This window comes from Scatophagus argus, chromosome 20 (genome assembly GCF_020382885.2).
Source record: "Scatophagus argus isolate fScaArg1 chromosome 20, fScaArg1.pri, whole genome shotgun sequence".
Lineage (NCBI taxonomy): Eukaryota > Metazoa > Chordata > Actinopteri > Scatophagidae > Scatophagus > Scatophagus argus.
The window spans coordinates 17,722,140-17,744,051 of NC_058512.1; the positions used below are offsets into that span (position 1 = coordinate 17,722,140).

The 21,912-nt window shown below is 41.8% G+C and overlaps 1 protein-coding gene across 3 annotated transcripts in view; it reads right to left on the reverse strand.

Moving 5' to 3' along the window:
* Positions 1-20,922, reverse strand: part of LOC124051177 (WD repeat-containing protein 7) — a 104,220-nt gene extending 83,298 nt beyond the window's left edge. Inside the window, exons 1-16 of one of the 3 annotated variants that reach the window (XM_046374218.1) lie at positions 20,714-20,922; positions 19,006-19,177; positions 18,761-18,867; positions 17,571-17,649; positions 17,035-17,209; positions 16,881-16,942; positions 16,485-16,604; positions 16,218-16,363; positions 15,910-16,012; positions 14,070-14,186; positions 9,439-9,586; positions 8,486-8,601; positions 8,145-8,277; positions 7,511-7,731; positions 6,322-6,517; positions 2,105-2,319 (exon numbers count right to left, since the gene is read on the reverse strand). In XM_046374218.1, coding sequence (XP_046230174.1) covers positions 2,105-2,319; positions 6,322-6,517; positions 7,511-7,731; positions 8,145-8,277; positions 8,486-8,601; positions 9,439-9,586; positions 14,070-14,186; positions 15,910-16,012; positions 16,218-16,363; positions 16,485-16,604; positions 16,881-16,942; positions 17,035-17,209; positions 17,571-17,649; positions 18,761-18,867; positions 19,006-19,164 — 2,097 coding nt within the window. In that variant the 5' untranslated portion in view covers positions 19,165-19,177; positions 20,714-20,922. Of the gene's footprint in view, positions 1-2,104; positions 2,320-6,321; positions 6,518-7,510; positions 7,732-8,144; positions 8,278-8,485; positions 8,602-9,438; positions 9,587-14,069; positions 14,187-15,909; positions 16,013-16,217; positions 16,364-16,484; positions 16,605-16,865; positions 16,943-17,034; positions 17,210-17,570; positions 17,650-18,760; positions 18,868-19,005; positions 19,178-20,713 lie in introns of all 3 variants that reach the window. The other 2 variants (XM_046374217.1, XM_046374220.1) reach the window with 2 other exon arrangements.
* Between the last annotated feature and the right edge of the window lie 990 nt (positions 20,923-21,912).

Sequence of the window (21,912 nt, forward strand, 5' to 3'; positions counted from 1 at the left end):
TGAAGTATTTTTTTCCCACGTCTTGTTTCAGATAAGGAAACTTTGTCATTTTTAGAGGATTGTGGCTGATCAACTTTCATTCCACTATTTTTTTGTTCACTGCCACAAACTCATTCACACATCAGCAGGTTCAGCAGCCCTGCCAGAGGACAAACTCAAAGTCACACATCGACTTCCTCGTACACAAAAAGGAAACCTGAACAACAACAAACACGGGCGGCAAACACACACAGCTCGGAGCCGACTGGGTGTAATGTTTGACTTGATAGTCTGACATTTCACGGTCATTTTCTGTCATTACACACATCAGGGGAGCCCACACTCTCACACCCACAGTGGGAATTGTAGGTAGTTTTGACCCATAATTTGAGTGGACATGAGAGAGAAATGACACAGAGGTGGGAGGCAGAAGAGAGAACAACAGTGATGTATTTCTGATAGATCAGGGAGAAAAGATTGCAGCTGTTGCGTGTCGGCCTTTTCACAAAAGAGCTGTGATTATGAGCAGGAAAAACCCGGGAGACACCTGCGATAAACCCAACATGCACAGGAGACAAAGAAACAGCACAAAGGTTCCGCAGGAAGGGAAGAGAAGAAAACCCCACAGGAGAGGAGATGGAACGCTGACCTAAATGGCTTCCAAGTGAAAGTGTAAAAGTCAAACTGTAGCAGCAACTGAACTAAACGCTGTTGAAGCACTAAATTATTCATAGCGTTTGTTTTCTGTGCTGGGAGGCCCAGGTCGGTGGGGTTTACTGTCAGGGCAGATCAGATCATCTAAGTCTGACAAGCGAATCTCTGATCAGCCAACACAAAGAAACTGTAGTTTGAACAGTAATCTGAATGGGCATTTAGAGAAATAATTCAAGTTTTCTTGTCTTGATGACAGGAATACGGACAACTAGAGTGCTCTCAAATTCAGGATACTTTATAGATCAAACACAGTTTTACACATAAAACTAGGAATAAACCACTGGCAGGTTTCCTGAAATGAATCAGCAGAGATTCAACAAACCCTGTTTTCATGTTTAAAGCATGTTTCTGTCTGTTTCTGCTGCTGCACAAACATGTAGCTTTGTGTGAACATTGAAATCATCGCTTGGAGCCATTCATTCAACTTAAGGTTGACAAATTGCTTTAGTACAAAACCCTAACGAAAGAAAAGACCTGTTACTCTGGGTTAGGGTTACCAAAGTCCATTACGGTCTAAACAAAACAACACCAGTGGCAGCACTGAGTACACTGCAGCTGAGCAGAACTCCAGTCAGCCAGCTCCTCTCATGTCTCCATGTTGTGCCTCCTCGTCTCCTCTCTCCTCCGTCTTCCTGCCAGTGACTGCCCTTTTTGATTTTTCTTACAATTTTGACATTTAAGATAGTTCATCCTTCCGTGGGAGACAGCCCCCCCAACATACACACACACACACACACACACACACAGGCTGCAGTGTTGACCTTTGGTTTAACTCCAGCAGAGTTATAATTGGTCTTTGACTTCAGGTAGATACTTCATCGAGATGACCAGTCTCTCCCTCCCTCACAGATTAAGTGAGTAGATAAGTGTTTCACAGAAAGAATTTCCCTCATGTTTGTATTTACTGTTTGTACACCTGGTGTCTCAATGCACTGTGTGTGCGTGTTTAAGTTATTGCATATGTCTGTTTTCTTGCTGAAAGGCACAAAGAATCACGGAAAAGGAAAAGAGAAAATATGAGGAAGAAGAGACTTCACAGAAATCAGATCTGTCATACTCAACATTAGAAGTGAGTAGAGTCATGGCATCTGAGAAAACTGGGCAAGTCTGTCCAAGGCTAATCAAAAAGGTGCCAGGAGTCAGACACAGCACAACTATCCTGACCATCACATAACGTCTTTGACAATCTGGACAGAGCAGCACCATGCCAAACTGACACTGGAAAACTATGACGAAAACTTCTCTTTTGTGTGTTCAGCCCAGACCCTTGTGAGCCTGCGAGGCAAATAAAAATGACTGGCAATTCATTTTCTATTGACTCCATTGATTGACAGCAGTGCACAAACAGTAGCTGAAAGCAGAAGTTATTTACCAAGCAAAGGCTCCCTTGTGCTGTATGTTCATCTTTTACCTTGTCAGCGTTGTCGGCCGCCAGCAGGTTGGTGGCGAGCGTCTGCAGTTTGTGCTGTGCCATGTTCTTCAGCGCCGCCAGGCTGCGGCGAGTCATCGCCTGCTTCAGGTTCACAGCTGAGTGGCTCAGAGCGTCAACTGTGGCCGGAGCCAGCTCGTCACAGGCGTTCAGGATCTCCACCGCCGTTATACCCATCACACAGCGGTCCAAGGCTCCTGAAAACACAAACAAGGCTGTCTCAGATCCTTGATACAGGCAAACCTGGGGCCGATTACTGTCATGGAATCAACAATCTGGTAGAGATACATCTAAACAAACGGGACTGGTTCCCCCAATCATGCATTTGATGTATTTTCTACAAAAAAATATCTTTCTTTGTCTTGCTCTGGGGGCTTTTCACTTTTTCCTGACACTGTTTTCTGAACAAAGGCTGTCCAGGTAAGAACAATCATTCATCACCTGCAAGTCAACAGTTTTCTTCTTAATTGTTATCATTTTGGACTGCTGAGAAGTCAGCCTATTCTTGTGCTAGCTGTGCTACTATCAATTTTTCACTGTCAATAAAATTGCCTTTAATTTGTCTTTGATCTTCCATAATGTCAGCACAAATTGGAATCATTAACTACAAATTAACAGATCAACAAGCATCATTAAGAGCAGGTGTAGACTAAACATAAAGGCCATTCTTAAAGGTGTTCTTGAAGGTAAATTCGCAGCTTTGACTCTCTAAATCAACAGTTATGAGCCTCTCGACATGTGTGGTGGTTTCAGTGTCTACAGAGACTCTACCCTTTGATTGTATTTTCTTATTTTCTTGGTAATCTGCTGTGTTTGGACATTTCTGGACATCAGGCTTTGTGCAGCTCTCTGAAGGCAGCAGCCAATAAAAAAACACACAGTCCGGACACTATATAAACCCAACCTTCATGGTCTCTCTTAGTCTGCCATAAAGAGCTGCAGGTCTAAATGTGTGAGCTGCATGAAAACAGACAGGAGCCGAGAGGCAGGAATAAACCTGTACTCCACTTGTTGGAACCCAGTCCTACTGTCCAGTTATTTCCCAATATATTCTAAGTCCCAAGGACAAATTAAGATAAATTCTAACGATTTTGATGACCTTCTAACCTTTTCTTCTGGTGCCAACATCAGGACTTCAGGAAAAAACTTTTGGGCAGCTCTAGCTTAGAGTTATTGATCTTGTTCCCTACAAGATGAACCCTTTCTACTCTGGACACTGCAGCCTGGGCATTCTACATACCACGACCCTCAGGCTACAATGTCAACTTATGAAAAGTGCATGCCGTTGTGATTAAGAAGACGAAGACCAATAAAAGACTATGGACTGCATTGGCCAGAAATGTTATTGATTACAATGTGGGAAATTGTCTTTATCTTAAATTCAAAGCCAAAACAATACCTATTAAGGCTGGGAAGGTGGCCTACAATTTGACGAGTGGACTCTGAAATAGCAACAGAATGTTATGTTTAGCTGCCACATATGGTTATCATGTTCAAGTGTCTACATACTTTTGGCTATACAGTGTACCAGGGTAAGCAGACTAGTTTCATCTCAGCCTTCCGCTGTCTGTGCTCTCTGTTTCTTGCAATCTCTCTCTTCTTGTCCTTGCACTCTCCTTCTATTTAAATCAATCTTCTAATCTCTCTCACACTATCTCCCGCTCACGCACAGTATCACCATCTACCGTCTCTTGAATATGATTCAGGTCAGAGATAGTCCTCTCCATCTCTGATGCCAACAATCCTGTGCCTTTACAGAGAGAGGTTTAGAGAGACATCATTAGCTGCAGACAGAGCTGACATCAGTATCGGCTCTACTTGTGAGTGATAGGAGAAGCACCATTGTACAACTGTGTGTGTGTGTGTGTGTGTGTGTGTGAGAGAGATGAAGGGCCTGAGAGTCATGGCCCTATTACATGTCCAACGCCTGAGTACACACACACCTTCCTTAATTTCACACTTAGCTACCCTGCAATCTCCCAACACTACAGCTCATTCAGGTAGCCAATACACGCTCTCTCTCTCTCTCTCCTGCTCTCTCTCTCTTTCCCTCTCTCTCTCTCTCTCTCTCTCTCTCTCTCTCTCTCTCTCTCTCTCACACACACACAAACCTGGTCCTTTCCTGTGGCTGGTCATCATTCAAGATGATGCTGCCTCTAAGCTGTGCCACATATATGTTTACTGCAGACTGTGTTGTTACAGTAACAACTAAACAGAAGATACACAGTGCAGAAGACTACGAAAAGAGCGATGAGATTTAAAGTAATACACCTTTATGTGAGATTTACATAATAATTTGTGGCTTTAGGAGAGTTAGGGCAACACATGTCAGTCTTCAGGAGCCCTTTCTTAACATCCATCCATCCATTTTCTATACCGCTTATCCGTCAGGGTTGCAGGGGAGCTGGAGCCTATCCCAGCTGACTACGGGCGAGAGGCGGGGTTCACCCTGGACTGGTCGCCAGTCAATCGCAGGGTCAACACACAAAGACAGACAACCACACACTCACTCACAGCTAGGGGCAATGTAGAGAAAATTAACCTACCGGTAATGTGCATGTTTTTTGGGATTGTGAGAAATCCCACGCAGGCACAGGGAGAACATGCAAACTCCACATAGAAGGGCCCAGACCAAGATTTGAACCTGGAACCCTCTTGCTGTGAGGCGAACATGCCACTCAAAATGCAGGTTTTGCTTTAATGTTGGAACAGCTGATTACAGCTTTAAATCTTGCCATCTAATACAACTTCATGAACTTCATGTCGAGGACAGCATTACCAACATAAAGCAGGTGGTGCATAATTTTTAGAGACATATTTCTGGAAAAGAAGGTTTAAAAGTACATCCAATACAATGATATATGAAGACTAAACTGCATGATTTGTGTAATTTACTATCCCAATGACAGAGCCACGTTGTAGGAGTAGTGGTAGCTCCTTCCAAGAATAAGGCAGTGTGTGATGTGTGTACTTGGCCAGCGTGTGGTTAAACAAGAGAGAATGAGCGGCGAGTCGTTCACCACTGATTTGTCGCTGACAACCAATGGGAAACAGCGAATAACTGCCAGGTATTAGTGAAGCACGCAGGAAGTTACAGGGATGAAAGTTTAGGAATAGAACAGACTAAGTTGTCTAGCAGTACATGTAGAGTTTAGCAGTAAATGTACAGTGGAGTTTACACACTGTCAACAAATAAAGGCTGCAAATTCTCAATACCAAAGTGTATTTCCTGTAATTTGGTTCCCAACTGCTGAAAAGGTGAAGCTGGTTAGCTCTGAAGCAAGAATCAACTTGGTCCAGGAGGAAATGAAACATCTCCTCTGCCCCTTGACCACAGTCTGGAAACTGAGCAGGAAAGGCTAACAACTAAAATACATTTTTTTGATATTGTAGTTATGTAAATACAACATAAGATGTGTCACACCCTGTTCACAGAGCAAATAGTTTTGTCCGCAGTGAAAATTGTTTATGTCCTTCCTTTTCTCAACTAATTTTCACTTTTGGACAACAAAGCTCTAGAGTTGCTGGAAATGTTTGGATCATACAAGTCAGAAAGAATCCTATGAAGCCACCACAGGAATCTAATTCTACAGACAGTGTAATACCAATAATATTACAGAGAGGCAAGTGGAGATTTAAGAGCTGGAAGAACATCCATCCATCCATTTTCTATACCACTTTATCCGTCAGGTTCGCGGGGGAGCTGGAGCCTATCCCAGCTGACTACGGGCGAGAGGCGGGGTACACCCTGGACTGGTCGCAGTCAATCGCAGGACCAACACACAAAGACAAACAACCACACACTCTCACACTCACACCTAGGGGCAATAAGAGCAGCCAATTAACCTAATGTGCATGTTTTTGGTATTGTGGGAGGAAGCCGGAGTACCCGGAGAAAACCCATGCAGGCACAGGGAGAACATGCAAACTCCACATAGAAGGGCCCAGACCAGGATTCGAACCTGGAACCCTCTTGCTATGAGGCAACAGTGCTGACCACCATGCCGCCCTGCTGGAAGAACAAGTACAAACAAATTTCTGTTCAACTGCAAAAGGCCATATGAGGCAGTTGTGGTGTGCCTTAGAGACTGTGCCATTTAGTAACTGGAAAAAGCTAAGGAAAGCAACTGCACCCCATCACAAGCTTCAGCTCCCAATAAGGAGCTGAAGAGGACACAGTCCGATCACGTGGTTCTCACCTGTATCCATCTGCCAGACATAGACGGAGCCGTCAGAGCATCCAACCACCAAGTAGTCATCAGCTGGACGCCACTTGATGACCTGGATGGGGAAGAGGTGTCGAGATGCCAGCATGATGCACTTCCTCTCCCTGAGACTGAGCAGGCCAACCGAGTGGTCGCTGGCCACCGAGCAGACGCAGTGCTGCACCCGAGTCTGCAGAGGAAACGGCGGGACACAATGATAACTCCAAGAACTGTAGCTGAGGACATGATTGAAGGTCAGTGATGGATTAGTGGAGGACCAGACTGAACTGAGTCTCCTTACGGAATCTGAATCCTTTCACATATATATATATTTGTTAGGTTCAGATTGATTAGAAGCCCTTGTGTCTCTGGTGCCTTCTAGTGTTTAGAGGTTTTATCAACTAGTAAATTAGTGGACTACTAACACCACAAATACCTTTTTCCTCAAGCAAAGCAGTCAAATTATAGCATTTCACAATAAAAGCCTTGTTGAGAAATGAAGGGATTCCGCAAACTGAAGCAGACTTTTAATTTGAAACAGACACAGGAAGTGTTGAATTTGCTGTAACATCAGAATGTAGTATCATTAATTGGCAAACTTCCTCAAATTTAATTCCAAACTTCACACAAATGAAAGTCACAGTTTTTGAGAGTCAAACCCCACTGAGTGAGACAGAAGATGCTCCGTAGACCAGCTGTCCGTTTGCTCAATCAGGATACTGATGCAAAAGCCAAATTACTCTGTGTGTGTGTGTGTGATAGGTCATTATATTCCAGCTCCAACAACATAACATCTGACATCTGATTTCCATAGCAACAACACAGCGCTGACCATTTGATCTTAATGTCAGTTAAACAATATGATGTTCTCATTTAGATTAAAGGGCGGCTGTGAGTGGGTCCATGCATTCAACATTTGGACAATGTCATTAAAGTGATTTCCATAGTGACCGCAATGACATCATCCTGTAACATTTAAATCTAATGTCAGCAACAGAACACACTATGGCGTGTCAGTACATTCATCACACCCAGACACAACAAATCGCAAAGTGAGGAAAAATAATGAGCCAAAGGGAAACAAACAAGACTGCACAAAGACCCTGTTTGAGACAAGGAGAAAAGTGAAAAAGAAAAGACGTGAAAGAAACAAACGCATAAAGCTACGTGTCAGAGGTCTTACGCTGCAGTTTTCAGGAGGGACGATGAGCTGGGTGATCTCCCCGCCGTGGACACAAAAAATGTGTTTCATCTCTCCGGTGAAAATGTCCCAGACAATGACGGAGAAGTCCACGCCTCCGGACACCAGCGAGCGCTGGTCGTAGCGGGGGGAGATCTGATAGGGATACAAGACGCATGTCACCTTGTTCCGGTGACCTCGCAGGGTACGATGGGGCGGCCAGCCTGGACAGAAGGACATGTTACTCAGAATGGACAATGATGTCATGCTGAGGGCGGACGATGGAGATGATAAAATGACATTTCCCCACAGACAGATTTTGTTGGGTGGCCCATCCAGATACACCAACAGTCATCACAGGATATATGGCAACGCATTCTATCGGTCTTTAATTTGATTTTTTTTTAGAGGAAAATCCCCACCCATGAAGGATTAACTAGTGGACATTGTCCTCTAACTTTGCCCCTCCTGCCTATCTGGGGATTAAGGGGAAATCAAGAAGAGCAGATCAAAGTTTATGAGTGAAGACTAAAATAAAGTGCAGAATTAAGTAAAACCGAAATGTTGAAGAAATAAATTATAGAAATAGGTCAATTGATTTATTCTTCCACATGTTTTCAACAGACAAATCCCCCACCTCTCCTGAGCATGTGCTCCCCCTGCAGCAGCTGGACGATGGCGGTCTGAGTGGCGGGAACCAGGATGATGCTGCCATCTTCTCTGCCGCAGACCAGGCGACCCTGAGAGGGGATGTACACGCTGGCTGTCACCTGAGGAAACACAGAGAGTAAGGAACACAGCAAGCAAAGCAACAGAAACATCTAATCCACCTCTATGACTTCAACACTGGACTAAATGAGAGCCTGAAATCCTCTGCTGACTATGAGAGAAAACTTCTCCAAACCTTTTTTTTAACATTTCTAACATTTTGAAAGAAACATTTCATTTTGGTCAAAAACAGTTACACGGTGTTCAAACCTTGACGGGTTCTTCTTTTCCAGGCTGGACACTGAGCTGGTCGATGATCCCTGCAGACACGGGGGTTAACTTATCAAACGCCTCCTGGAGACTGATGGTGGACGACACCTGCAGCTCTGCAAAGAGACACAGTCAAAACAAGGGGAGAGCAAGTTATTGGTTTAGAGACCAGGGACTAAAGTGTTTAACAAAGATGTTATGCAGACACAAGATTTCATACAGCAAGTGTCATGTTAAAGTGTTTAGTGTGACTGTGTTGACTGACTAAAGATCTGCATGGCTAATCACTTGGACTAAACAATTTCCTGGGTGTCACTCCGATAAGGGTTAAATTATTAAAAGGGGTATTAAAAAAGAGCTCTTAAATGTATAGTTTGGCATTGTTTTAGGTCATTAATTGTTTTTGGCTTGATCAAATTCTACTAATAATAAATAAAAAATGTACATATTGTCTGTCAATTAATGATCCTAAAAAGTTACATTTTAGTACATTTCTTCTTCTTCTTTTCTATTTAGTAATAAGTCAGTACTGGAAAGATTTGCAGACCATTTACTAACATGTGCAGCATAGACAGTGAAGAACAAATTAATATGATTTATTTTAAACAGTGCAGGAAACATGGCTTTATTATTCTTGTTTATGTTGATCTGATATTGGTACATGGTACATGTTTACCTATAGCTTTCTTTTATTTTTTTTTTGGAAGTACACATGTATTTTTCTGATGAAACTACTTACATTTGTAAGACCATTTTTAATTGAAATTAAAATTGGGATATTAGTCCAATCAAATCAGTCCAATAAAATCAAAATGACAGACATAATTAAAATGTTTGTATACACATAAATCCCTGCCCCATTGAGTGTGTCTTTCCATAGTTCATCTTGACCAACAGTGTGGCTTCTTTTCTTTAAGGAAACAATGGTGTCGTGTCATGCACGCCATCCTTACCTGCAGTGGTAGATGGCGGCTGCGCGGGCGAGGTGTCCGGGATGCTCCACAGGGACAGTCTGCCCCCTGAGTTTCCCTGGATCAGCAGTTTATGGAAGGGCTCCCGTCGGCCAAAGAAGAACCGAGTCACAGGCGGACAGATCAGGAGCTGCAGGGGGGGGTATGACAACAATTGAAAACCTGAATTTCAACCCAAAATTCACAAGAGCACTAACATTCTTCTTAGCAATTTGAGTATTTTCTGTCTGAGGGCCATGTGAAGGCGAAATGTTTGGTTTTGCTCTCTGGTTGCCTTCATTCAAACAGCAACAACACACAGCAAACTGCATGAAAACAGAACCAAGCATCTCTGATTCACCTGGACACCTGACTCCCATACAGGCCAAGAAGCATTTAGAAATCATCTCACAGTAAATACTGACTGACTGCCATGCTGTTTGAGTTTTACTGGGGCTTTCATTCACGTAGGGCCAGATATAAACACTGGTGCTGGAAGTGTAGCAGCAAAATCAAAGCAAACAGAACCACTGAAGAAGCCAAAGGGTCACACCCAAACTGTTGTTTCACCCATCAGTGACCAACTGTGACTGTGGGATTAAAGAGGCACAGATCGAATGAGGTTCATGTGAGGTTCTCAGCTGCTCATAAAAACTAACAGCTAAACTTAACCGTGGCTGATGAAATATTTTAACTGTTTTCACCCACTGAGCTATCACATGCTTAATCTGTCACATGACCATAATCACATCTGTACCCTCTGGTGTCATCCGGATCAGCCAACTTTTACAGTCACTGACCACCATTCACTGACAGGTGAGCTTGTCTCGGTTCGGTTCAGCGGCAATGTGACGTTTAATGTCTGTCCATTGAGGGTTGTGGGAAATCATGGACAAAATCAAGAGCCATAGATATGGACAGATGTGTCAGATCTATCACTCTGGATACATGAACCTGACGGGTTTAAACAAGTAGGACCAGGTGAAATAAGATCAGTTTTCTTAGAAATCACCCAAACCTGGGTTCATTTTTGTTTCGTTACCAGCCATGAAAAAATGTGAGGATGACTTTACATGTCAGTGTAAGTAGTTTTACAAGTCAGCTTGGCTCACGAGGTTTCCTGCACCACGTGGGTGCTGATGTTGACTTGAGCTGTGTCCTGGTGCCCTTCTGAGCCCAAAATTCTGACCAGCTGCAGCTCATTGTTTTTAGACCTTATTGATAAAACTGACCTCTGCAGGAAAAAAAATAGTGTTGGATATTGCAAATTTTGCTCGGTGAATACTTGAATTTCCAACTGTGGTAACAAATCAAACTGAATAACTTGTGCCATCTAATTCTGTGAACTCTGCTTCGAACTAGACTTTCCTCTTCAGTTTTTAATCAAATATTTATCTCTCTCTTTTTCTTTTTGCTCATCTGGGTTAACAAAACAGCAGCTGGACCTCAGCAGAGACAGCCAGTTTGCAGCCTCATGCTGTGGCAGGGGCTGACAACCTGCAGTCTGTGACCTGACAGCTACACAGCATCCCACCTGTCCAGGTTACAACACATGACGTATACTGTGACATGGAAAACAGTAAAAATGTCTATTTGCGGCCAGCGGAGAACAGTCAAACAGTAACTATTCAGCTATTTCCACTCAGCTCGCGTTCCCCTCAGTGAAGCGTCTTTAACTGAATCTTTAACAAATGAGTAATTATGAATAAGGTCATTTCCATGAGCTGCTGCCAGGTGGGGGGGCTGTCATGATCCATTGCAGTGATAATGACAGGCAGGATGAGCGCTAGGGACCCTGTGGGTGTGTAAGAGAGACGGGTGGCTTTAATCACTGCAAATACAACATCTAAAGGAGGCAGAGAAGCAGTGAAATGGCTGAGGTTTCCTGTGCGTACAACTATCAGTTAGTTCAGCCCATGTGAACGGCGGGTGATCAGAGAGGATATGCAAAGTGCCACCAAATGTTTTGTTAAACACACAAAAACACACACACACACACACACACACACACACACATCTTTAAGATGCAGAGATAGACAGAGAGGATATTAACCTATGGTGACAGACAATTTTGTGTTTGTTTTGATTGGCTCTGTGCTCCAGGTGGATGACGTTTCAGCCCATTCATCTGGGTTCACCTTTGGCAAAACTTTCCATGACAGTTGTAAACTGAGGATAATGTACATTTCAGTGAATTACAGCATTTCAGCGTTCATTTACTAAATAAGACCACTCGCTTCTATTTTACCAGTTTTTTCCATCAGTGTAAAGCTGCTGTCAACTGAAGTTAAAATTTCCTGTCTATGTTTCAAATTAAAAGCCTACAAGAGGAGGAATGGATTATGTTTTTTGAACCTTTTAGTATGAAATATCTGTGCTTGGAGGGGAGAAGAAAGTTTCACTGACAGCACCTCTGTGGCAATTTAAAAAAAAAAAAAAAAAAAAAAAAAAAAGAAAGCATTTGGAAACCAGAGACTGCATTAAACATGGACGTAATCTCCATGACAACACCAACAGGTTTCTTAAGAAGCAGCATGAAACTCAGGGTGGGTGGTTCTGACACTCTCCATCTTGACAGTGCCAGATGAGTTGTTGTTGTTGTTTCCTCATCTCGATAACTGAAATCTACTAAATATTCAACTGTTATGTTGTTCTTGCTGGCAGGTCCTCTTGGTTTAAAACATACCAGAATTCCCCTTTAATCATCTGAAGCATAGTCATAGCAAAAATAGCAAGGACATTTCTCCATTTCAGGTTTTGTCCTGAATATGTCTGATGTGCATCATTATTAAGGTGACGGTAACCAAATTTCACGTAATGTCATTCCTTTCACTTCCTGCTGTTGTCGTGTCACCAGTTTGTCATAAACTCAGGGACTCAGCAGGTCGTGATTTAGTTGAAAGCATCTTGGGGACTTTGCATGCATCTTCATCAGTCTGAGGACGGATGAGGAGGTTGATGGTGGTTTTGGAAAAGGAGTTTTGTTTTAGTGGGAAGAGAACATGAAATCATGTGAACCAGAATGAGTTCATTCTCTCAGGCAGGCAGGAGGGAAACCAAAAAGAAGAGCAAACAAAGCAGACAGTCTGCTTTCAGTGCCATCCACTTAGCAGCTTACAGTTCTTTTCAAGATGAAATATAACCGAGTACATTTAGTACTTTTTGAGGTACTTTACATGAGTATTTCCATTTTCAAGTACTTTCTTGTACTTTTTATTTTTACTTATTACTTTATTTTGATTGGACACATTTCTAGTTATTTTGCAGATTGCATGGTGCATCAGAGCCAAAGCAGTGTAATTAATTTATTTTACCTTCAATCAGATTTTTAAAAAAAATTAAAAAAACAAAAAAAACCAACAACAACCAAAAAAAAAAAACCTCTGATCCAAATAATTGGAAAAATGCTTAAGATTAGATCCAATAGTCATCAGTTGACCACTGGTATACATCGTACACAGTACAGTGCATGTACACACCATATATGTACGCATAAATATATTTATATAATTTACTGTTACTTGTACTTTTGATACTAAAGTACATTTATTATAAGACACTTTAAAGCATTTGCTTTGATGCCCAAAGAGGTTCTAGCCACGTCCCAAAAGGAAAATCCCCTGCCAATAATGAACGACAAATGAGAATAAACATGATGTCCTTCACTTCCAGCAGTCACCTCTCACAACCACTGCATTTTACGCATACAGCAAGCTAGTGCTATTAGGAGAGAGGAGGAAATTTTTTATTGATTATGGTATTCCCCAAGGAACTATTCTTGGCCTGCTGCCAGTAACTCAGATTATATAGAACCAATATGTACTTTTCAAAGCAAGGATTCCCGTAGAATTTTATAGAGCTGATTTATTTCCCGCAGAAATAAAGAGCACCTCTGCTAACTTTAGCATAACTTACTATATTATCAAAAAAAATACACAACATGATACTGACCACTCCCTGTAAATCACCACAGTGCAAAGTGAATGTGAGCCACTAGTGGATGTCTGTGTTTTCACTGCTCTTCTCACAGTTTGCTCCTCTTGCTGCCGTCACACTACTTTCTGGCTGAGCTGCAGAATTCGATTCAACAAAAGACAAGCTGACCATGACTATAGAAGTTGCCATAAATGTGTGATATGTTTAAAGGGGCAATTTCTGAAAACAAAAAAGGTGCAGTCAATGATGTTCTGACTTTTGAGATTTGGCTGCTGAACAGCAACCTTTTAAAACAACCACCAACCAAATTCACATTATTCTCAATAAAACATCCAAGTCTGCTTATTGTTTGTTTTCACACATCCCACTTTTTCAGCAGTAATATAAAAAACTAAGCAATTTGTAATCATCGGGCTAAAACATGCTCAACCGATGGTATGGTCCTATAAAAATAGTATAATGCTTTGCTTTCATTTGACGGAACAGAAAATCTAAATTTGACAGTGTTGCATGCTCACATTTGTGTTGATTAATTGTTGGTTTGAAATGTATGGCTTTGATTTATAAAAATGTCACTTTAACTAAAAGCTATTAAAACCATAAAAGCGCAGGCGTAATGAAGTTTCTGCAGCTCAGCCAGTTAGGTCAACCTTCTTCTTCCTGCCTTTGAATTTCACTGTGCATTATCTAGGGCTTACTGGCGCCTCTACAGGCCGGTGGCAGTATAGCAGCTCAGCGGTGTAGAGTTCCAAGTCGAACCCACTGGCAGCGAGGCACATCACCTCCACAAGCTCCTCCTCCTCCTCTCCTCCCTTCTAAGAGGAGTGAGGAGGTCAAAGGAAGGAGAGGGCAGGGCAGCAGCAGAGGACAGAACAATAACAAGAACAACAACAAGAACAAAATGCACAGACACCACATAAATAACGAGGAGACAATAAATTAAAAATGCACATATAACAACATGATAGAACAACAGGCTCGTAACAAAGCAGAACAAACAAAACACCAATGGTCAGGCTCACACACACATGGATTAGGCCAAATCACTCACCATCTGATTTAAGACTAAAAGGTACTTAATGGGTTGCATGAGGTATTTATACATACACATACAATCCCACTTCTCAAACACAAGCTGGCATTTGAATAATGGAAGTCTGAAATGGCACGATCACATAAAGGCTGGTCACTAATTACCAGCAGCTCAGCGGTAAATTCAGTATAATGTACAATTTCCCAGCACTAATTAACAGTGACCAAAACAGTCACGTCATACTCAGTGTTTTCTTTGAAATAATTAATAAATAAATAAAGAATTGGTGTTACAAAAGTTTATCCATCCATCCATTTTCTATACCGCTTATCCGTCAGGGTCGCAGGGGAGCTGGAGCCTATCCCAGCTGACTACGGGCGAGAGGCGGGGTTCACCCTGGACTGGTCGCCAGTCAATCGCAGGGCCAACACACAAAGACAAACAACCACACACTCTCACACTCACACCTAGGGGCAATGTAGAGTAGCCAATTAACCTAATGGGCATGTTTTTGGTATTGTGGGAGGAAGCCGGAGAACCCGGAGAAAACCCACGCAGGCACAGGGAGAACATGCAAACTCCACATAGAAGGGGACAGTGTTGAAGGGCCCAGACAATGAGGCAACAGTGCTAACCACTGCACCACCGTGCCGCCCTTACAAAAGTTTATTGTAAATAAAACACTTTTAATTCACTTCTCTTTCTTTCTCAGCTTTGAAAAATGTCTGGTTTTAATCAAAGTGTCTGAAGTGAGCTCTGATTATCCTAAAACATATCACACAACATCAACGCAAGCAAAACACAGTCAGACTGCCAACTCGAGGTGTAACGACTCCCCAAATCCACGATTCAATTTGACTTTTAGTTTTAAGGTCATGATTCATTTCGATTTTGGCTTTAATCTTTTTTTTTTTCCAACACACTGACAGCTATGTCATCACCTCTTGATATGTAAAGATAAACTGATCACTGGTTTCAAAATTCCTTCAAAAGACAGACTACATGGTATGAAGTGTGTATACTGTATATGAGCATGTGTTTTAGAAACGTACTACACTAAAGACATGGTCAAATTTAAAAAAAAAAAAAACATGATGATGTAATAACAATATTCCAGTCAACTGGGAACAAACACAAGAAGAAAAGTCACCAGATGGCACACTGATCATTTATGAGAACAGTTTCCTCAGTTTGCAAAAGCGATGCAGCTTTTCTTCTGACAAATGCTGGACACAACCAAGAAGGCGAGAATAGAGAGAAAGAATATATTTGGAGAATCACCAATCCTGCTGCCGAATTTGATAACACGAATGTTCCTTTCCATTGGCTATCAATAGAGAACTGAAATCCCATTAGCTAGCGTCATGTTCATTGCCGCCTTTGAACAGCAGAATCCCAATGAAGTACCAGTACATCTCCAGAAACAAGAGTTCAAAGGTGTATTGTGTGCTACGCATGTTTTTAATAAACTGGTAACAGAACAGGGTGAAGGGCGGCGGACTGACCTGTTTGTCTGAGTGGTTTGCAATGCTGTAGACCAGTGGAGGGATTGAGCCTTCTTTGGTTTTCCCAACATCAGTGCGGAAATGTTCACTAGCAGGCAGACAGCTGAGGAAAACACACACACACACACTTAATAAAGCGCCTGAAGCTTGCACAGTTTACATACTATCACAAAAACGCGTGTACCCCTTCTGAACGCCTCTGCTTGCACAACCCCAGTGATGGCGAGTCTGTGCTCTTCTTCTATGGTGTTCACAACATCACATGATACTGAGCAATCATGCAAGAGCTCAAGGAGCAGCATGTTTACCTGGCAGGCAGCTTGTAGATGTAACTGCAGCCATCTTCAGTCCATATGATGACTTTGTCTGCTGCGATGAACTCTCCACCCGTCCAGGTCTGGTCGTTGTCACTGGGCACTGAGCAGAGCAGCGAGTAGTCCCCTGCATCAAACACCTGACAAACACATGAGCGTTAGACATACACTTACTTATTAATGTGGCTCAGGCACCTCTGCACTTCTGGCTTTTCAGACCTGGAAGCTCCGACTATTGGCGCCGGTAATTTAGGATCTTACCCTCCAGTATTTGGAGCAGACAACCAGCAGGCTGCTCTGAGTGAAGGTACAGAAGGAAATACTTTGACATCCCTGAGAGTAGATGGGTTTGGACTCTTCTTCAAACACAGGGTCCAGGTCCTGAAAATACACACACACACACACACACTGAAGCCTGAGCTGATACACAAAACAATATTTGAGAATGAATAAAAATATATAATGATGTATCAGCTGCCATTTATGGTACTTTCACACATAATTCTAACATAAATATTAAAAATACTCAATAATAGTCACAGCAACACTTTAAATGCCTGTGTTCAATTTGACTTGTGTTTCTTAAACATCTCCAACAGGTCTGACACAAGACTGAGAGATTTTATTTGCACTGCGGTGTACCTGCATCCTGCTGACCTCAGCTGTGATGATCCACACTTTCAGAATCCCTGTCACTGACACCGCCACCACTGTGTCCTCTGTATGGAGACAGTGGAACACAGTCAAAGATAGGGCCTCCCACAGAGAAACAAGTCCCCTCTGTCCCACCTCCTCCACCTCTGTCTCTCACCTTGTGTTCGGTGGGATCGGATGATGCTCATTGAGCTGATCCAGTCAGGAGAGATCTTGGACACCAGCGAGTACAGGACCTCCAGACTGGTGGCATCCATCACAAGGATTTCTGGGTAATGCCCGTTGCAAAGCAGACGTCCCTCCCTCTGAGTGCCGATGGTGAACTGATAGAACTGGAGAATGAAAGAGGAACAGGAGAAACATATAGGAGAGACCACAATCAAATGACCATATTCTTATAAGGAAAATAATTACTTTTAATCTTCCAGCAGCTCAAAAGGCAAAACCACTCATTTTCCTAGTATGATTTTTGACATTGTAAATAAAGATGAGCGACATGGGTGCTTATCAAAAGTGAAGCCAGTACATGAGGCAACCAGCACAAGATGGCAGAGCTCATATCCAGGATATTTTTGCTCTTTGTACAGTGGGACAGAGTGGAGACGCATCATCCTTCTTTATATACATACATATAAAAGCAGAAAGAGAGAGCAGCTTTTACTTAAGATTTCAGGGCATGTGAGTGTGTCTTACCTGTATGCCAGTGTGGGCACAGGCCAGCTTGGTGAACTCAATGCAGCGTCCATCATTCACATCCCATAAACACATCTCTCTGGAAAAAAAGAGCAAAGTGCAGTCAGACATGAACAAGTAGGAAAATATCCACCCTTACACATTTACAACCTGCGTATGATCTCTTCTATTTGATTGAAAGTCTTTCTTACATATGGTAGCTGACAATTATATTTAACAAAGTTAAATAAATACACGCATAATCTCAATAAAGAGGGTAAAATGCATTACAACATACTATTAGAAATGAAGGATTGTCACGCTACAGAGATGTTACGGCCAGATGTAAGGGAACACACTTGTTTGACACAAAGCCCAACAAAATTTACATCATCATTTTTGGATTTTTTTTATGACCATTCACGCTAAAATCATGACTCATGCCAAAATATCTGTCTAAATAATCACCATTTTTGCATATTGTTCAGGCCTACCTTTAACAATGGCAGTTCATTGAAAGAGCACATTTTTCTTGTCTTTACAGGCTACTTTTATATAAGTACATTTCAATACTTAACCCTCCTGTATTGTTAATCAGACCCTGTGTACATCTCGGTGATGAAATTAACCGATCGCAATTTTCCCTTCCCGTAAATCCCGTAAAGTATCTTAATCTGTATTTAAATCACAAGTCAGTATTGTGAGGCTTTGCTCAACTGACCGACAGTGTAAAATGAGGCACCACTTAAAATCCAATACCCAATAATATATTTCACTAAACTGGCCACACACCTGGCAGGCTAACCTCCTCACTTATTTGTCACCACACATTATTGGTCCCGTTTTAATCTTAAAACAAATGGACATTTTCCACAAGACTGGATGGCAAAAAATAGAGACAAGTTAGCTTCCTCCCATATGTGCTCTGGCATTTTCTCCATAGGGCAAGTGAGTAAAGAAATGCATTTCCTCATGTTGAACACTAGAGGGTGTACTCTGTATGTTATACAGAATTACAGATACAAACTGTGTGAAAATGAGGAATTAGAACAACAATAAAATAAGACAGAACATAGAAAACAGATGGACCACAGCTATTCAACAAAAAAGAAAACATGAAAGATTCTGGGGGAGTTTTTGGTTAAAATTCAACGAGTCATGCTGTTGGGCGATCACTGTCTGATAAATGTGTGTGAAAACACTGTACTCACCCACTCTCTGACGCACTGACGATGTACTGTTTGTCACCGCATGCACTGGCTTTAGACAGACAGGTGATGGAGGCTGTATGACCAAACAACATAGCCCTGGGACAAATCTAAGCAGGAAACAAAGCGAAAGCACGGAAGACAGGAAGGCGAAGAGACAATTACAAGCAGAGTAAGTAAGAGAAACAAGTGCAAAATTTACACACACCCACTAATATCACCACAACCACTTCAGCACTCAGCAGTACCTCCAACTCAGGTGTCATGTCCCACAGGCAGATCTGTCCATCATGGCAGCCGGTGATGATGGTGCTAAAGTCGTCCATCACCAGCAGACTGCTGATGCAGTGTGTGGGGGCCGTGCGGCCCCACAGCACTATGGGCAGAACCAAGCTGTTCCCCGACATTATGCTGATGTTTCTGGAAGAGGAGAGAGACAGACAGAACGAGAGAGGCAGGAGGAAAAGATAAAACGGAGAGAGAGTGAGATTAAAATGAAAACCATGAGGGAGATTTCGTAGTTTTTTTACACTAATTTTAAATGTGTGCATGAATTGTTTGTCATCACGCTTTTGTTTTATAATCGATACCATGACGTCAAATTATCATGATGTTTTACATGTTCTGGAGAATCCCATGAAAAGCTTCTCCACATAAAAGTATCTAACGACACCATCTTCATCACACTGATGCAAAAAAATCCTACAAATTCTATATTGCCATAAAGCAGACTTGTTCACTGATCAGGCTAATACAACCACAGTCATTAAAAAGGCATACAAGCCTTGGGGTAAACCATATTAGAAGTGACAATTTTCTCACAGCATATATCATCAAGTTGTCCAGCGATACTGTAGGGACAACCATTTCTAAATACAAAACACGTACTGATTTTCGAGTTTTACTAGTTTATAAAAATGGTGACGTCTCGCACCTCTCTACCTGCAGTGTATGTCATGTTTGTAAGGTATAAATTAAGGTCCTAACCCACTTTCAGGTTTGGACAAAGTAGGAAACGAATATGTGATAGGGCAAATTTTACATTTTTACGCTCTTCTTGTATTGTCTTTGAATGTTTGTATAGCTTTTTACACATTTCATTGTTTTTACTTCACATTTATAATCTTTTCCCCCTGACTCTGCCTCCCTATTGTCTTCTGTATTCATAAGGAAGGTCTCATACAAAATATCACTGATTGATTGATAGCCAGACAGACAGACATACTGACTGACTGGCTGAGTGATTGACAGAAAAGTTTCTAGAACTTGAAAATGAATATGTCTTTAATATATTTTACATTAATATTTACACTTGATTTATTTTTCCACCAAGCCTAGCAGTATACAGCCAATGGTATACTAAAATGCATGCGTTCATATGATAATATGCTAACGTTTAGCATGAGGGCATGCAATCCTGGGTACAGACAGTGTAGTAACGTTAACATGCCGACATACAAATAAACATTCATCCCCGTATACACAATCATTAGGACTGGAGAGCTCAGTAACGTATCACTCAGATTACACGGTCACGAATCACGATCTAATCACGGTCACAGCCACAGAAACAGCAGCGAACCGTAGACAGAAATAAGCAACACACAGTAAACGTGAAAACCTTAACATTCGTCGTTTCGTGCTTCACGGAATAATTAACATCAGTTAGTGTTAACGTTACAGCCCGTTTAACACAGCCTGCATAGCAAGGTTTGAGTCCGGGACTGAAGCGGTATGACACTAACCAGGTGACACCTGGGAGAAAACCAGCAACTGATAGTTCTGCAGATAGTTTAACTTACGTTAAAGCCACCTGTCATCGATTATCTGTTTACGTTAGCTGTGCAGTGATCTATGAAGTGCTAACGCTATCCTACACCTGCAATGTCACCACTACCGGGTTAGCAACACGGCTAATAGAACCAAAACACGCTGTTGAAAATTGTACATACATACCAGAAAAGGGAAACCTATTGGAACATTTCTTTATAATCAAAGGCTTGTCGACGAACGTTCCTCTCCGTGGCGAATAAAAACAGTAATGGTCCTTCTCTTCTGCTTGTTTTTAGCTGGTTGTCCCACTGACAAACCAAACCGTTCGGTCAGCTGATCACGCGACAAGAAGCTTCTGCTTCTTCTTCTTCGTCTTCTTCTGCTGTTTCGGTTTACTGGCGGAATACGTCCACCTCCACCTTCAATTAGGTGACATACCGCCACCTATTGGACAAGAGAGTGTAACAGCTCATTAGAGCATTTGATCCATGTGAGCATAAATTCAAAGCACTTTTATGCTGTCTGTGAAAAAGTTTCGGCATTTTACCATGAAAACTGTTTTTTTTCTGTGTGTAATGGTCAGCATGAATTTTGATCCTTGACCACATGACTGAGCCCACACTCATACCGCCAGACTATCCGACGTCGCCTATGGCAACAGTTTGTTCATACTCATCCCCAGATGTTGACATTTTTAGGTGAACGCCCTATTTAAGACTGAACTCGCTATTTTGGTTATTGTCCTGTGTTTTCCTGGTGGTACCCTTTGTCTAATTAACCTTGGTTTTATTCAATTCTTCAATAATTTATAATTATCCTTGATAATTGGTCATTATTACTGTAGGCCAAAATTGCTCCCACACTGCACTCATGTTATTGTTATTGAGCACCTGTCTTCTTCAGGGACAGTCAAGTGCAGGTACATGCATATAAAAATGCTTAATAAAGGGATTTTAAAAGTCAAGGCAAGTCGATTATTTAATCCTCCATATACTGTGCAATCTACAAGCATCTTACAATGAATAAAGGCAATTAGCTAGCTATAGCACATGTGATCTTCCCTTGCACTGACAAAATACAGATACATTTAGGCCTACATGAGGCATTGTTTTGGTCTTTCTTTGCTCTTAATTGATTGATTACATGAAATTTTGAGCTCGTTATGCAGAACAGACGCAAGGGCTCACTACTCTAGAGAAAAACGAAGAAAGAACACGCAATTTTATATATGTTTTATAATAATAACAAAACAAAACAAAATTCATCTTTTTATGGCATAGAAGTGGCATTTTGTACCCTTACGTACTCTTCTAGAGCTCTGGAAAAAGGAGCATTTCAGTGTATTAGATCAGAAGAGCACCAAGTGGTGCTATGATGTAGAA